At 37.7% G+C, this 17131-nt stretch overlaps 1 protein-coding gene across 1 annotated transcript; it reads left to right on the forward strand.

The window, feature by feature from the left end:
* On the forward strand, positions 1-16081 carry LOC139974925 (acyl-coenzyme A thioesterase 9, mitochondrial-like). The gene is made up of 13 exons (XM_071982479.1): positions 1-169; positions 3122-3198; positions 3821-3866; positions 5196-5389; positions 6655-6741; positions 7753-7856; positions 8374-8447; positions 9146-9325; positions 10214-10304; positions 11239-11324; positions 11826-11913; positions 12674-12824; positions 13789-16081. The coding sequence occupies exons 1-13, from the start codon at positions 144-146 to the stop codon at positions 13854-13856; spliced, it is 1272 nt and encodes a 423-aa protein (XP_071838580.1). The 5' UTR covers positions 1-143; the 3' UTR covers positions 13857-16081.
* Positions 16082-17131: the final 1050 nt, after the last annotated feature.

Consider the following 17131-nt stretch of genomic DNA (forward strand, 5'->3'; position numbering starts at 1 on the left):
TTACATATAAACATCACGGAGCCTGGCGACTGAATGGAAGCGCCGTAATTTTAAAGTATCTTCGGTAATATTATATAGGCTAGCAGCATCAGTCTCTTCAAGCCGATCGATTGTTTCAAGGAGAAACACCTCGGATTACAAAAATGGCTGCTCGCACTTTTCAATTCGTGTAAGTGTTTACAGAATTAAGCTTTTAAACAAGTTAATTATCTATGCTCGGTAGGCTATTGAGTAAGAACTTAGGGGGAAGTCATGATAGCCTTTGGTTAGGTTTACTAATGCTGCCTATCGCTGTACAACTTTGGTACTGCGTGTAGCGTTATGTTATTTGAGGTTAGGCTACCAATGGAAGTCTCAAAACAGCAAAAGCTAGATTACTGAGGGTTAACATGTATTATATTGTGAACCCAAACAGTGTTGCCATTGTCCAACATGGTAGCCTCATAATAAAAAGTAGCTGTCTGGAACTAAGAGAACTTAAATCACTTCAAATTTTGAAAGTTGTTTGGATACAACTAGTATACTATAGACTATAGTATAGAACATGCCAACATGCAAGTCCACTTTGTAGCCGAATACATCGTCACACATGCACACAATTCCCACACAGAACAACAAAGACTAACGGATCTCGTTCAACCAAACCCATGCATAACCACGGAAAGTTCCAGTGTAGCCACTACCGTGGAAACCTTTGGACTTAATGCTAAAGTGGCTTAAGGAACAATTGGGGTAGTTGATGGTCGTTTTCATTATATATAATTCTGCAGGGGTATTTTCATGAAAGATCTGACACTGTTGGTGTAACCACTACACAACCAACCTTTGTACTTATTTGAAATATGTTCAAAAGATTTTGCAAAACTTGATGTAGCCACCTGATTTGAGGGGGAGGTGGGGGGGGGGTCTCATGTGGCTGAGTATGCTATAATTGCTCATACATATATACATACTAGGCCTAGTTATCCCACAAATCATAACATAGGATCAATTTGTTGCCAAGCACCCCTAGTAACTCACACATTTCTACAGATTATAACTAAAATTAGAACATTCCTATGAATGATACATGTTTGCATATTACATAATGACCTGTTAAGGGATCATTTAAAAACGCCATATCTGGGTCCGTCTATGATTATGTAAAATTAAATATTCACTCTCCGGTTGCATGCTGTTTTTCGCTAATTTTTCAACAGAAACGTAACTTTTCAGTTTGCACAGTTTCCTAATTCCCAAATTATTTGAACTGCATGTTTCCATTAGAGATGTTACGTACCATTTTTCAATCATTCACAAATTCTGAAAGAATTCTTAGGAGTGGTTGCAGTGGAAACATTTCAAGATGTATTGCAATCAAATGAAAAGGATATGTAGTGATGGGGAGGGAGATTTGAGGTAGATGGTATCTCTTTGGGGAAGGTGAGTTGCAGAAAGGGATTGAACAAAAGTCGCTAAATCAAGGAATAGAGATGGAAGGGTAAGAACAATAAAGGGGACAATAGTTTTTCTATATTCGTCAATCCAATCGTTATTGATTCTGTTTATGATCTCTCGCCACCAATGTTTGCATGTACACCTTTTCACATTGAACAAGGTTCAGAAGTTTTTTGTAATTCTGTAACTTATTCAAAATGTTTGGACTCATTGTTTGGAGCTGTTTATACAGATCATACATTCAACTTATTAAAAAGTATCACATACAGTAGTTCTGGAAATGAATTGTGCACCTTTCAGTGGGATTATGATACTTTCTCATTCTGATATAATACATATTAATTAAGAAGTAAAGACCTCAAAAGTAGACATCAATGAGTCATTTCTACATCTGAATTGAACATTGGCAAGTTGATTCTGACGGATTCACTAAAACCTGCCACACACTGTAGGACTGATCCCAGCCCTGCTCAACTGGACCTTCGTTACATGGAAAATCTTCAATTGTGAAGACTGAAAGTCCTACCACTGACCCCAGCAAACTGACCGACTGATCAGAGCCCACAAGGACCGTTTGTTGTTAATGACCAGAGCTCATTCGGGTCGCATACAAATTCATGAAACTGTGATTGGTTTTATTTGTTAAAACTGTCCAGTACATTCGTCTAGATCATCCACACGCTACAGGACTGCCAGTCTGGAAAATTGATACATGGTCAGTTTCCCTGAATGAAGCCAGGGTGACTTAAAACTGGCAAAGAAACGATCAGTCTTAAACCGTCGCACACTGGCCGACTGTCCATGTTTTCCCACATTACGATAGATGTGTTGCATCGAGTCATGAGCATTCATGTGGTGTGCAAGGGGTGTTAACATGAAGAGAAGTGTTTTGCATTTTGTTTGGTTTGACATAATTTGTTAGAAGAAAACAATCCTTCTTTGCAATATCATGTATTCGTTGAGAAAGGTATGGTAGGCTAGAGACCAAGAAATTGTTATTCAGAATAATTGTGTGACGGCTGAATGGTAACAACATCAGACAATTTCAAAGTGTATTCAAAAACATGCCATGCTGACAGTCGACCCATTACTCTAAATGAGTATGTAAACTACTGTACGTTAAAATTAGGTTCAGCTTTAAACATACATGAATGCATTCATGACAAACATCAAAGTAGCATGTGATTATATATACCATAGGCGTAGGAGCCTAATTTGATTTGGGGGGCTGTAACAACTTGCCCGAAAAATAAAACCCAAACTTTTTCGCTCATTCAACATGTTAATGTGCATATCATATAGGCATCCCTCCGGTTATTATATCACATGCCATTAACAGACAATCATTTTCCGTGTTATTACCCTTCCATATTGGTTATAATTATTGGGCAAGTCGTTACAATAATAATGGTAATAATAATGTAAGTTCAACCAATATTGAAAAACACATTGCAAATTAGTTTTCTCTCAGTACAGCTGTAGGTGCCCGAAAAATTCTCAGCATATTGCCAGAATTTTCACCAAAAAAATTGGTTGGGGGAGCTGCAGCCCCCCCAGCCCCAGCCCCCCCCCCCTCCTACGCCTATGTGATTATATCTAGAGAAAACGATGACATTAAAATATTTGACGTTTAACCAAATAAGTCTCCAACCCAGTAATTCCATTTCTTTTCTTTCTATGGTAGGTCAAACTACCCAGTCCTTTGTTTGTCCCACAAGTGCTTTTCATCAACTGCTACCAGACTACCAACAGTCTATGAAAGTGAGTTCTATTTTCATCTTAAATTGTCAAAAAGCTTAGTCAAAGGTCTGTAGGTCACCATCATATAAAAAGGGGTTTTTGCTCATCATGATGGGAACACATCCTTTTCACAGGGACAAGATAGTGGGTTTCAGATCATGGAATTATGGGAAGTGCCTATTTCCGAATGAAAAACAAACACTGAATATGCTGGCATTTAGCCAGCAAAGAAATAGCCCGAGTATTTCTGATACTTGGGCATTTCAGAAGGGTTGGATAACAGGTTATGGTATGATTTGTTTATGTAACATAGTAAACACTTCTAAACCCGGACGTAAGCATTTGCACGAAGACTTGATCAAGTGTTTTTGTGGTAAAAGTTTACAAGTGAATAACATCTAACGAATAAAGCTAGTAAAACTGCAATGTTATGAAATTCTGGTCTCCAATCATGTTAAGTTTGCATTAATAATGTGTGAAGTAGCCATAACATATTCAGGGGTTCCAAATTATGGAAGAGTTGTTTATACTCTGGTTGATTAATTTTCTTTTCAGAAATGATCCATATATTTGGTGAGCGTGAAGAATAATGATCACTGGACGTTAATGATCTAATTGATGTTTTCTTTTCTGTCTATTACAGTTAGAGAGAAAATTAAATCGATTGTGTCTGCATCCCAAACATGGAGGTATGGTGGGCAGAGATTAATAGATAAATTATTTATTAATTAGTTATCCATCAATGAGTTATTTACTAATAAGTATATCATCACCGTAGCAGATACTAGAACTGCACATCTTCGGTACTCCACAGTTTTACATTGAGTTACTTAATACTTAGGTTGCAATCAATGCGTACAATAGAACATGATGCAATGTAACACAATATATTACAATACAACACAACCCAATACAATGGCATACAATATGTGTGGTCGGGTAACTCGGTTCGGTTACAGGCCATTACTACCGGTTATATTACATTGAAAGAGCGCGTAATTAAAAAGAATTTACAGCCATTTCTTTTCATAGTGGATACCAGTGACTTGCGCCAGGGGGCTGGGATGGCTTGCATTGATACTAGGGCCCCACCAGTGGCGTAACCAGAGGGGTTGTTGGGGAGAAATCCCCGCTCTCAAAAGTCTCGCCCCCCATCCCTGCTGCCCCAAAAGAAATTTATAATACAATATAACTTAATAAATAGATATAACATACCCTATTTTAAACAATATCGCGCCCCCCCCCCTTGTCAATTTCTTTGACCCCCTCTGAAGCTCCTCAAATGAAAAAGTCTAGTTACGCCTATCGACCATCGGTTCGTGGAAATTCAGTCTTGCGGACCTTCACTCTTGTGAAATTCCCCCCTCGGTTCATCAATATCTTTCACCTGGTCAAGGAAACAATATTCCTCTTCTAACGTGGAAACCACTATTATTTGTTTAAGGATTTGAATGGCTGATTCATCTTTTTGCCTGTTGTATGCTTTATATTGTTTGATATATATTGTAAACTGCATTTATTTCTTTTTATGTTTTGATCTTTTCCTCTGTAACAATTCATACCATAGTACCATCAATTTATTATTCAGCTTGGGTAAAACTTACTTATAAAGTGAAAGTGTCTTTGACTGCGTTTCATGTGCAGATTCCTTTTGTTCGTTGGATTGCTATGCGATACAAGGCAGTGCCACTGTGGCGTAGCGAGGGCAGGGCCCTTGTAACAGGGCCCTTGTGCAGCAGTAGTCATGGACCTCCAAGTGAGAGTCCACATTCACACAATCCCAACAGGGGGTTTCTTGCTTGGATGAGCAGTTTTGATATTTGGTACCAATATTCACCCTTATATGTCTACTCTCGGGCTTTCTCTATTTATTCCCACCCATGTCACTGGTCCCCTCAGGGGTCTGGGCCCAGGGTGAACACACCTGCCCAGTTATGAAATATGCACCAAAAGTTAGTAATATTCCTATCTATTTCATTCATAATATTACTCTCAATAATATTTTCTTCAAATTTTAGGCCCGATGTGAAGAGGTCTGTCGCGGGCATGGATACCCCAATCGTCCAGAGTGACCTACCTCAGAGGACCATGCAAGACAGTTATAGTGAGGCAGTTATACCTCTATCTGACCCTTTGATCAGAGAGAAATACATCAACCAGTTCTCAAATCTAAGGATCGGCAGGTTACTGGAGGATTTGGATACAATGGGAGGTAAAAAGAAGGAAAAAATGATTTTGAATTTGAAGAATTTTTCTTTCCCTTTGAGTTTGCATTGATTTGCCCGGCATTGAAAGAAATTCCAGGATAAGCCTTAAAGAATTTTTGCATGCCCACAACCAGGGTATACTATAGTAATCCAACAACTTCCCTCATACATGTACAAACTATCCCTTACCCCTCCATATCCCCCCCCCCCCCATCCCAACTTCACCAACTAATCTGAAAGCAAATCAAATTGAAATTTTCAACGTAAATGTCTCTTATTACTTAACAGTAGTCTGTATGGAAAAAAAAAAAACATTTTCTTTTGAATTATTGAATGTAACCATCATTCTGTGACATTACTGAGATTGTTACATTACCTTTGCTATTACTTTTACTGTCAACTTCAAGAAAGTGGCAATTCCAATTAGAATGCTTAGAACAATTGACTTGCAAACTAAGGATTGCAGGTTTAAGGCTACGTCATTTACACTGTGTCCTACCTGAAAAAAAGTGCTTTATCTCAGCGACCTCTCTTTTACCCAGGTGTATTGATATGCTGTAACGTGTCGATATAGTCAAGTGCACACTGGTTAGTGGCTCCAACCCTGACACGTCAAAATGGCGCACAGTAGTAGCTTGGGAGCCACCGTTTTATTTGTGTACACTTGTAGATCTCTGATCAGGGGGGGAAAATGTTGCAAATCATAATATTTAGTTATATTTTTTTTGTGTATCTTACTGTGATATGATTCCTTCAACCCTTGTAGTTCTGCAGTCAGGTCCATACATTAGTACAGTACACAACATGCAGTGTGGGAAATAACCATTAGAGGGTGCGCCACAATTTGCTCAATTTGCAAGAGCGTCCTCCCTTCACGCTAAGTACCATTGACAGGAAACGATTTTCTCCACGGTGTGCATAAAGGTGGGATCCACGTAAAAGTGAGGAGGCCTTGCCTTCATATTACAAGGCTGTTCATCTTGAAACTTTTACTTTTACTTTTTAAGAAAGGCCATCTTGGAGGGTGACAGCAGGACAAAGAGGAATGGAATCAAGGAAAAATGACAAAGGAACCTAAGACAAAAAGTTATTCTAGCTCAGTTTGTAAACCCAACGTTTGGTTCCTGTGCAAAAGGCACATTACAATTTCTTTGCAAAGTGTAAACCATTTTGCTTTGAGTTGTATCTTAAACTTATTGAAAGATTCTTATTCGTATATGTTTGCTCATTTCATTATATTAAAAAATTTTTTTTGGTTTTCTTTTCATAGTAATGATTTCTTACAAGCATAACATGCCTGATCCTGGTCAAGAGACATCTCCTCTTACTATCGTAACAGCATTGGTCGACAGGTTAGGTATGATAAAGCTTTCTCTTTTTATGATAGAGGAATGAAGGAGGGGGGGAATAGAGTAGTGGAAGGGGGAGGAGTATATAATCCCTGTCTCTGAAAAAAGGAAGCTGTTTATCTTTCCTTGAGCAACTTTTTGATTCAGCTTCGTCTTCTACATTACATGTGTAATGATATTGAAAAGTCTTTGTTAGTGCGTAGAAAAAGAACTTTTATTTTTTTTTTAATTAGATATCTTTCACACATTCTCCAATTTTCAGTGATGTAGTTTATTAATGTGCCTAGCTACCTGACATGAATTTCCAAGATTTTACAGATGCCTCGAAATGTCAGTGATCAAGAGTAAATTGTTGAGTTGTTTATGAAGTTCATGCTCTAACACCTATTGTAGAAGACGGAAACTATTGTCGTATTTTTGAGCTACGGTTTAAATTCTTGGCTGAGAGTGTCATTAGCGTGACATTCTGCCAAGTTTGCATACTCCCTCATTATTGAGTTCTATCTTGGTGAGCGTGGTGGCCAATTGTCTAAGGCGTCGGACTCGTGATCCAAGGATTGCTGGTTCGATTCCTGCCTCGTTCATTACGTTGTGTCCTTGGGCAAGATGCTTTATCTAAATTGCCTCTCTCCACCCAGGGGTTAAATGGATACCTGTGAGGTAACTTGTCATAGGGCGCAGTATGTAACTGCTGCCGACTGGAGGGATTGTCTCTGGGACAGGTTATCATTGACCAGGGGTAATATAACATCTGTGAAGCGCTTTGAGACCTATCGCTGGTATAAAGCGATATATAGAAAGGAAATATTAATATTATTTCATTATTATTATTATGTGTAATGTTCTACTTTTTTTCTTTTTTAAATACTAACCAATTTAAGAAGGAATTTATCTTTATGTATTTTACCTCAAAAAAGAAGAAAATAGAAAATAAAGAAAGCTTAAATTATTTTGATGTTTTGTCTCTAATCAGATTAGCAGAAATAATATTTTCCACAGAGAAATTTCTTCTCCTCTAGATTTGCACACAAAGATTGTCGGAGTGGAGCATGACCTCAAATTGACCGGCAATGTCACCTGGGTTGGCACCTCCTCCATAGAAGTAGCAATGTCTGTAAAAATGGTAATCGTCTTCCCGGGCTTTTCCTATTTTTACTTTTCAGTGGAAGGGAAGGTGTGTGGGGGAGGGGGTGAGGGGGAGGGTGGTGGAAGGTGGGGTTTATTTAGATGGGGATTGCTCTACTAAGGATGCTAAAATAAAGGCAAGAAGAGACAGATGTCTGACGAGTACTTCTCAGTCCTGGTGATCGTCAAATTATAAAGTGATGGTTATTCTTAGCTGTGATATCAACTGTATTCCTCTGCTGATAATGAACCTCCCAAGCATTGTGTATGTTTACCTCTACCAGGAAGTCACCGTCATTATTATAAATAGCTTTGAAAACCGTCTCAAAAAAGGAGTAGCTCTTCCTGGCTGACTGTGTTACGTAGATGACGAACCACTGTTATTCATCGCAGAGTAGGTTTCTCGCTGTGAGTTGAGACTATGGAAAAATGTGTCACAAGTTCAACTTATATGTCTGATGTAACTATTTCATTATTGAAATACATGTTTGCTTGTTTTCTTGATATCTCCTTAGCTCAAGGATGGCTCAGAAGAAGAAATTGTTTCCACGACGTTTGTCAACGTCGCCAGAGATTCTGGTAATTCAAGGTAAGAACGATTGCTTCGAGCGTTCTTATCATCAATCGGTCAAAGGCATTGAAGACTCGCCCCAAACCGTGTGCCACGCTCTGAAAAAGTTAACTTCATGTTGCTTGCAAATGACGTTTCTTCTTGTCGCTACAAAATGTAGACAGTAATGAAACGTGATACCTTGTTATCTTTTATCTACACCTGAGATGTCCACGCTGCTATGTGCACTGTGTTGTGGGTATTGACCGTAGCTGTATGTATTGACTGTACAATAGTGTCTAATTACCGACGGTAGCAAGCTGTGTGTGTATTTTCTGGGATGGATGGTGGTGTCTTACACTTCCGTTACACCTCATTCCAAACTTGGTCATATTACCAGCATGAGACGTTTCTTTGTGCGCAAGTCTTCACACCCTTTAATAGTCCGAAAAAGAGAGATGAAGATAAATAAAAATGTATTTTAAAACACGGCTCAAGTTGAACATACATGCACTAACATATATTTTTGATCGTCACAAAGACCCATTTTGAAAAATAGGCACAATTTCAGTCTCCCGGCAGACCAATATATATTATTCCTCGCACAAAGGGGACAATCCAATCGTATGGTAACAAAAGCCTTACATGATTTTTATAAGAATGTACACTCACTCGAGGAGGGCTCACTCGAGTGAGTATTTGATTTTTACTCACTCAATTCATTTGTTTATTTACAGGGCAGGTATATGTCACCCCTTAAAGGCCACGACACCACTGGAAGAATCCATCATCAGTGAGGGAGAACAGAAGAAGTTACTACGGCAACAGCGAACTAGGGATTCACTGTTAAAGAACGCACCTACAGCTGAAGAGAGGGAATTGGTACACAGTATATTTGTGGATACTCTAGACCCGGGGTAAGCTTTGGCTAGCGGGATATGGGCCGCTTACAATTATCTAAGACTGTCTTAGAACTTAGCATCTACCCCTTGGTTCACTACAGTGGTGCACTATGGGTACTGCTGCTGCACTTTAAACTTCAGCCTGCAGACTATCAGCAGTGTTATATATTATTCAAATGTTGAAGTTCATGAATAACCATAAGCAATACAGGAAACAGTGATGCAACCAGACGAACATCATGTGACAATCTCTGGTCCACACCTAAAATTTATAATTGGCCAAAATTCATATACCAGCTGTCAAACTGAAATATTCCATATTTATTAAGCTGTCTGTTCATTGGTCTGTTTATTAAATGGGTTCTCAGTATGTTTTCGTTTCGGTTATACTCTGAAAAAGGGCCATGCTAAGATCCAAACGTCAAGTCCTTTAACTTTTCATAAATTTACCCGTTCAGGCTTTCTGCAGTACATAAACAGTCTGTTAACAGTTTTTGTATTTAATCTCACTTTAAAAATTTAAAACTTGTATGGATATTGATTTAATTTCGCTAATTTTACCAGAATTCGAAATCGAGAGTTTTTGCGCTTTGCAAAGTGACGGACGGTTTACATGTAATAATGTTCAAGTGCACAGTGTTTCACATTTTCCATTTTATATCAAGTGCTTTAATATTGTGCTCTGCTAGGCTAGGATAAATTTGAACGAAATGTGTGAAACCTTCATCGTGTTCCTTCAAGTATGTTGCCAGGTACTTAAAATGTTGCCAGATGCCTACATATATCAGCTGAGTGAATAAGAAAGAATACTGACCTTTGCATATATCCATGGGTAACAGTAGAGATGGAGAACGACATGAACCGAAACGTTATTATACCAATCTCTGATTTATTCAATCTCAGAGTCTCGTCTTTCTCTGTGAGACGAATGCCGCCTAACTCGGTTTGGATGGAATCGACCAAACTCAAGAATGCTCTGCTATGTTTTCCTCAGGTAGTATTCATACTTTTTCATTTGGGTATGAAATTGAGTGACATGCAATTTATTCATCGTAAAACCAATCTTTTTACACAGATCACTGATTCTGCCTTTTGGATTTGCAAAGGTGGAAAATGATTCCCCACAGAAAGGATCCCCTTTGAAGTGAGGCTTGCACCGACAGTTTTATTTGTTTGTTTTTTGTCACTGCTCAGCCATCAAAATAGCACCCTAATCAGCCTGTAGAACCCCACTTGGTCTTTTGTGCAATACTTTACTATTTAAAGTACCCTGTGGCCCTTCACTCATTGTTTGACCCTGGCAGTGTAAACCTATGAATGAAAGCATTGTCTCATGCCAGTTATTGTTCGCGGTATGAAAAGGAAAAATTCTTTGATTGTGATTGAAAAAGAAAAGAAAATGACGTTAACAACTAGAAATCATGCCTCAATCTAAGCTTCCTGTTTCTAGGAACTACCATGAAACTATCATTCGTGACAGGACTGCAAAATAATTTGTTCTTCTTAGTCATCAGAATGAAAATTGGAAATATATAATGACCCAAGTTTAATGTATACCTTGGTACATCTATTATGAAGATTCGATAGGCCTTAGTCTTGTGTTGCTATGTTTTTTCTCTCTCAAAAAAATATATATATATATCAAATAGATCTTTCTTGGGGTACCGCATGTGTCAGGCAACAAACTGATTATAATTTGTTTGCGTTCAACTCTTTACATGGTGGGGTGAGGGTGGGGGGGGGGGCTGGGGATGTTACCATGGGAAGACAAAAACATCATCTTTTCCTGGACTGAATAGCTTCCAGCTCTTCCACAAGTATCTATTTTGGAAAGAATTAATATTTTTTATGTTCTGAAAAATGAGGTAGTCTTCTTTTCAAAGAGTCAGTGTTGATATTTTTTAAAATGTCATATTCTTTCTTCACAGGAGAGAAACATTCACAACAAAATATTTGGTGGTTACTTAATGAGGCAAGCAACAGAAATAGCCTATACAAATGCTGTCTTATTTTGGTAAGATTTGTTCCTCTTTCTTTTTTTCTATTTTTTTATTTTTTTGCTATTTCAAGTTCTGAAAAGGTAAAATCCTACTTGTATTGTCATCGTGCAAATGGTTTAAATGCCGACTTATCGGGAAAAACATGTAAGGCGAGAGAGAGAGAGACATGATTGGCTAATGCCGGTGTGACTATGATGTAATCGTAGGGAGAAAGAACTATAGAGCATGGACAAACTTTGTTTCCAAAGATGATGAAATGACTCTTTTGGTTTAAATGCCGCCTGACATGGTGGCAGTATTGAATAATATGGCTCCGAAAAATGCTTGATTGGAGGTACTGCTCAATTGGAGAAAAAAAATTAATTTCTTTTAAGTATTTTTGACAAATCTCATCATATACCGACGATTTTAATTTACTGTCAAAGAAACAAAACAAGCAGATGAGAAAAAAAATTTGGCAATAGCAAACGTTGTAATTTACAGTAATGTATCTCTCTCTGTTTGTTTCTATACAGCAGAGGCCGAGTGTTCATCAGAGCTATAGGAAACATTCAGTTTAAGAAACCAGTGGAGATAGGTTCCGTTATATTCTACTCTTCTGAGGTTTGTAAAATTTTTGTTATTATTTCATTTCATGTCATTGTTTGCAGATTAAAGGCAATTATAAGAACCTTCTGGGTGGCTGGAGCTGATTGCTCTGCAAAAACTGCTGGAAATTTCTGTATCTTCAGGATCAAAACCACATCCTCCGAACCTTTTGGTTATTGCAAAGATATGAATTTTTGGTTTAATTGCCATAGGCAGGCAAGTTAACCTTTTTGGTCCTGCTTGACAATATTCCGTTCATTTTACACATCTCCACATTGGAAAATAAATTTTTCTATATAAAATTGCATTTTGATTAAATTCATACTACAGAGGACATTGATGACTAAGCGAACGTTCCAAATGTATCAGGTTTCAAGGATAAAACAACGAGAAGTTTTTTAATAGCTGTATAATAGTTTTAAAATAGTTATATTTATATATTTTTATATATTTATATATATTTTTTTATATATTTTTTATATATATTATTATATATTTATATATTTTATAAATTTTATAAATTTATATATTTTTTATATATTTTTATATATATTATTATATATTTTTATATTTATATATTTATAATAGTATAAAAGTTTTATAATAGTTTTATAATAAGTTTTATAATAGTTTTAGTAATATAAAAGTCAAGGTTTTGAAGAGCATCTGCCATGATGACATCACAGACCACCCTACTGTGTAATTCATGCCCCTTAAAAATGGTGGACGAGTCTTCTTGCATTTTTCCTCACCTTTTTTTTTTTTCTCCCTTCAGGTGGCGTTCACTGAGGACAAATTCTTACAAATCCGAGTCCACACAGAGGTTGAGGATGTCAAATCTGGGAAGAGAGACACCACAAATGTCTTTCATTTCACCATCGAGAGCGACAGTGCTCTTCCTAGGGTTATACCAAAGTCTTACGGGGGTGAGTGTCTCTCTCTCCCTATATTTTATCAGCAGTTTGGACATAATCGTGTACCAGATCTGTGAACAAAGAAAAAGTGATATATTGATGGTCAGCTGAAAATGAAAATTTCCTAAGTCTATGCCAAATTGGATTGACTCATTTGACTAGTACTGTTTTCCTTCCAAATGCTATCGAATCCCTTGCCTCTGGCAAAAATTGGTGCACTAAGCTGTTAATTATTATGAAGAAATGATCATTCATGTTCTTCTGCCCTGATTCCTGTATGCAATAAGCACATCAAAAACACGTTGCATTTTGAGATACAGTTTGAGTTTCCAACACAAATTCAAGAGTTGTAATAAAAAGTTACATTTCACTTGTTGATTCAGAAAGGCTGAGGGAATGTTGCAATTAATCATTTGCACACTCAAATTGGTGTAGCAGAATCGCCAAATCACTGTTGAGATTTTTTTTTTTTTTTTTTTTTGGTCACTCCTTTTTCATCACAACTTTGTCGGAATTACCAAAATATCGAAACAGTTTTTATTTATATAATTAAATCCAACTGGACACTCCTCCACTAAGCTAGAAGAAAAAGAGGACATGTCCTGGGATATCCAGGCACATGGTAACACCAACAGTATGGTGACTCCTGATGAATTCTGGCATAATTAGACCCCAGAGTGGGTCTTAGAAGTGAAAATGTTTTAATTGTTGTGTAGTGATGTAAACAATGTCAAAAAATGGAAATTGAAAGTCAGACAATTTTGACCTCAAATAGCACTGCAGTGGTTTGATTCACTTTCGTCAAGGATAGAGGTAGATATACAGCTCGGCTTTTGGGGTTGTCACTAATTGACTGCGTATTTGTTTTTTACTGATTTCATTTAGGCCTACAATTAATTTGGTTTCATTTTATGTGTTAGTTTGTAGTTTTGTTTATTAATATTTATTTCATTTTGTTTTGTCATTTTTGTTACAGAGTCTATGTTATATTTAGCTGGCAGAAGGCAATTCTTGAACTTCAGGAGCAGAAATGAAGATCTGTAGCTTACTGTCTTAACTGAATCTGAGTGTTAGGTAATGCAACCTAGCCAACAGTACCAGAAATGAAGACTTACGTTCTTAACTGAATATGCACGTTAGGTAATGCAACCTAGCCAACATTACTGACCATACAGCCATGTCTGTGTGTTAGGTAATACAACCTAGCTAACAGTACTGACCAAACAGCTTTATGTTTCTCTTCTTCTTTCAATATATTGGTGCAATGTTATCTTCTTAATCATTCTTTTGCCAGTTTCTATATTATTCTATTATCCATCTAGATTCCACCATCATGCTAAACCATGTTGATATTAACTGCACAAAATGAGCTACGTTTTTTTTTAATAATGAAAATATAACGGTCTTGAAACAGAGGCTTACATAGCTCAAAGATGGATTTTGATCCTCCCTGTATCATTTTTAATGCACTATGTAAGAGTTAGGGGGCCTGATGTTTTACTCTTAAAATGTTCTTCTTCAGAGGCAAACTCAGGATCTACTTTATCTCTCATTTTTTATTCAGTTTTCGTTTCCATAAACCCTCGCTTTTATATGCCTGTCATAATAGTAAGCTCTGTCAGCTGTGATGTAAGCAGTTTTAAGGAATTATATTTACTTCCCCCAGTTATCCCTCTTTCCTCCCCAGTCCCCCCACCCACCAGTTTCCCTTGACCCACAAGAAAGCACTTGGTATGAAAGATGGTAGCAATTCATCTGTTCCATTTCATATACCTGGTTTTAATTTTCACCAGGTTTGCTCTAGTAGCTAGTGAAGTGGATCATGCGTATGCTATCAAACTTTCCTTTTCTCCCAATAACAACATGTATCCTGATTCTTATATGCAAAGTAGGTTAAAATGTTGGTGTACAATTGTTTGTATGATAAGAGATGTTAGTAGCTACAAGTAGGCTAACTGTTATTGGTGTTGTATTGGTGCTGTATGGTGTTGCAATGTGCAAAATGGAAGCTTAGTATTACTCTCACTAATTTCATACCAAAATTTGGAAAAAGCAACTCATTCAAGCTCAGTAAATACCTTTGAAATGCACCTTGAAGTTCAGTCTGGCAATGTAGGTGCCTTTTTACTTTTTCTTTTCTTGTTTTTTGACAAATTTTGGCAAATTTCATTGCCTTATTTATTAAATGTAGGAATTTCAATTGTCAGCTTGGTTTCGTCACAAGCACAAGAATTGTCCATTCTGTTATATATACATGTATAAGTTGACATCGTCTTTTATCTTTTTGAACAGTTACTGACTGTTAGTACTAATTATTTTCTACAGTACTTAATGACTACAGGATGATTTAATGACTGTATTATCTTAAAAAATAGCTGGTGGTGTCATAAAAGAGGAGGTTGGCCAAGGGGAGACATGGATAGGGGAAGTTCCCCCAAACTGTTCAGCATCCCCAAATGAAAGTAGCAATGTTATAAAAAAAAACTGTTGCCAGCGAGATAAACAATAGTTTTACCTCTAAAGGCTCTTATTTACTCTTGTCTACCTCCAAAGTTCTGCTGAAATAAATTCTTGAAATTAAGAAAAATAGCAAGACTTTAGGTGACTCTTTCACCTTGACCCCCTCACCAGAGGTCCGATGGCTGGCCCCCAAACCCCCTGCAGACATGGTTGTCGGTCTTCGCTACTACTGGTGCCTCCGGCGAACCAGTTTGTGTAACCCCATCCCCACTGCCAAATGTTTTGATTAGCCCCCTCCCCACTGCCAAATGGTGGTCGACACCACTGTGAATAATGCCTTGCATAGACTACACCTTGGAGATTTGTACGTTTTACGTTTTGTATCCCAATCCGATCCCAGGGGATTCATTTACAGATCATTTCCGCTTCTAAGTGTACCTTTCTGTGATAGTGTTGATTACTGCAACAAATAAGTAATAGCAACGCTATGATAGATGAACCATTGGGAAGCACTATTCCTCTCATTAGAATCAGAAGATGATATTTTCACTGTAGCACTATCAGTTCGAGTTCAAGCAAGAATTGGTAGGTGAACACTGCCAGCATAGCCTGTTACTGTAGGATTTAGATTGGACTAAAGATTTATGAAAAAAATGTTCAATGGTCAAACACCCCACCCCCCCCCCCACCCTACCCCACACACACATCTCTCAATGTCAGGTATCAATTAAAAAAGAACTATTTTTTAAAGTTTGAAAAATGTGAATAATTTGATTGTAATGAATGAATATGATGTCATGTAATCTTAACTCCGGTTTGTTCCTCTATCTTTGAATTTTTTCTGTTCTTTCTGTAAATTTCCGCTGAATGGTCATAACACTTAGAATATGGGAAGTGTGCCAGAGTTGGACACCACCATTCCCCTCCATTTTCCCCTCCCCTCTAAACCTTCACTCGAACAATAACAAGCATTGTGTACTGTTATCATCATCAAGCCCTCTGTGGGGAGATCCATGCCTGGACGATTTGGAGTAGATCCAGTGTTTGAAAAGAGAGTAGAGATGCGGCTCTTTCGTCGTGTAAGCCGACGTCATGTATTGAGGGGGCGGAAGGGGGGAGGGAGGTTCCTCTCTCCAAAAAAATGAGTTTTTGAAGTGAAATAGAACATTAGGCTGAGGTATATCATCATTTAGGGTATAAATGAGGTATAAGTAGGTCTACATTGCTAATAACTACTTTTAAAGGCGGTTGAAAAAGAGGATGTATACTCCTTCCCCACCCCCTCCCTCCCCACCCCCGCTTGATCTCCGGCCTGCCTCACGACACGCTGAATTTAATTGTTAATTAAATGAAGAAGCGGAGATGAAAAGTTTACTTCTTCAATGCTGCCCTCATTCAAGTCCCGATTTTGTCCGTACAGCGCTTTCGTACCACTGACGTATATAAACACTAAATTTGAGTTCACTTTTCAAGCCAGCCCTCTGAACGATAGAGGTGTCGCACCACAATTAATTGCTCCCATTGACTTACACACTACACTAGTAACTTTCCAAGGCCGCTATAGCATAGATAGAAGTTTTTCAACTGACAATATATCCTACCCACCATATGATAGCTGGTGGTTGGGCTATCACAGCACATTCAACTTTTGCCACCATGACCGATTACATTTTGAGCTAGAAGAGCTCAACGTTTAGCATAGTTGTTCCCCAACCCATCTGTCGCTGCGGAATCTTCTTGTTTTACCCAAGACTTTCTAAAATAACTTAAATCACTTTCAATCCTCCAGGTTTTTAGACCATCAGTAGTTTATGTCATTCTCTTCAACCTCCAAGCATCAAAAACAATGAGGATGACTC

Source organism: Apostichopus japonicus, chromosome 10, assembly GCF_037975245.1.
Source record: "Apostichopus japonicus isolate 1M-3 chromosome 10, ASM3797524v1, whole genome shotgun sequence".
Lineage (NCBI taxonomy): Eukaryota > Metazoa > Echinodermata > Holothuroidea > Aspidochirotida > Stichopodidae > Apostichopus > Apostichopus japonicus.

Excerpts from the sequence above, each read along its gene's own strand:
- LOC139974925 (XM_071982479.1), top strand. The coding sequence starts at position 144 with ATGGCTGCTCGCACTTTTCAATTCGT. Across the intron at positions 11,325-11,825 it reads ACAAATGCTGTCTTATTTTG|CAGAGGCCGAGTGTTCATCA; the intron begins GTAAGATTTGTT and ends GTTTCTATACAG. Across the intron at positions 12,825-13,788 it reads TATACCAAAGTCTTACGGGG|AGTCTATGTTATATTTAGCT; the intron begins GTGAGTGTCTCT and ends TTTTTGTTACAG.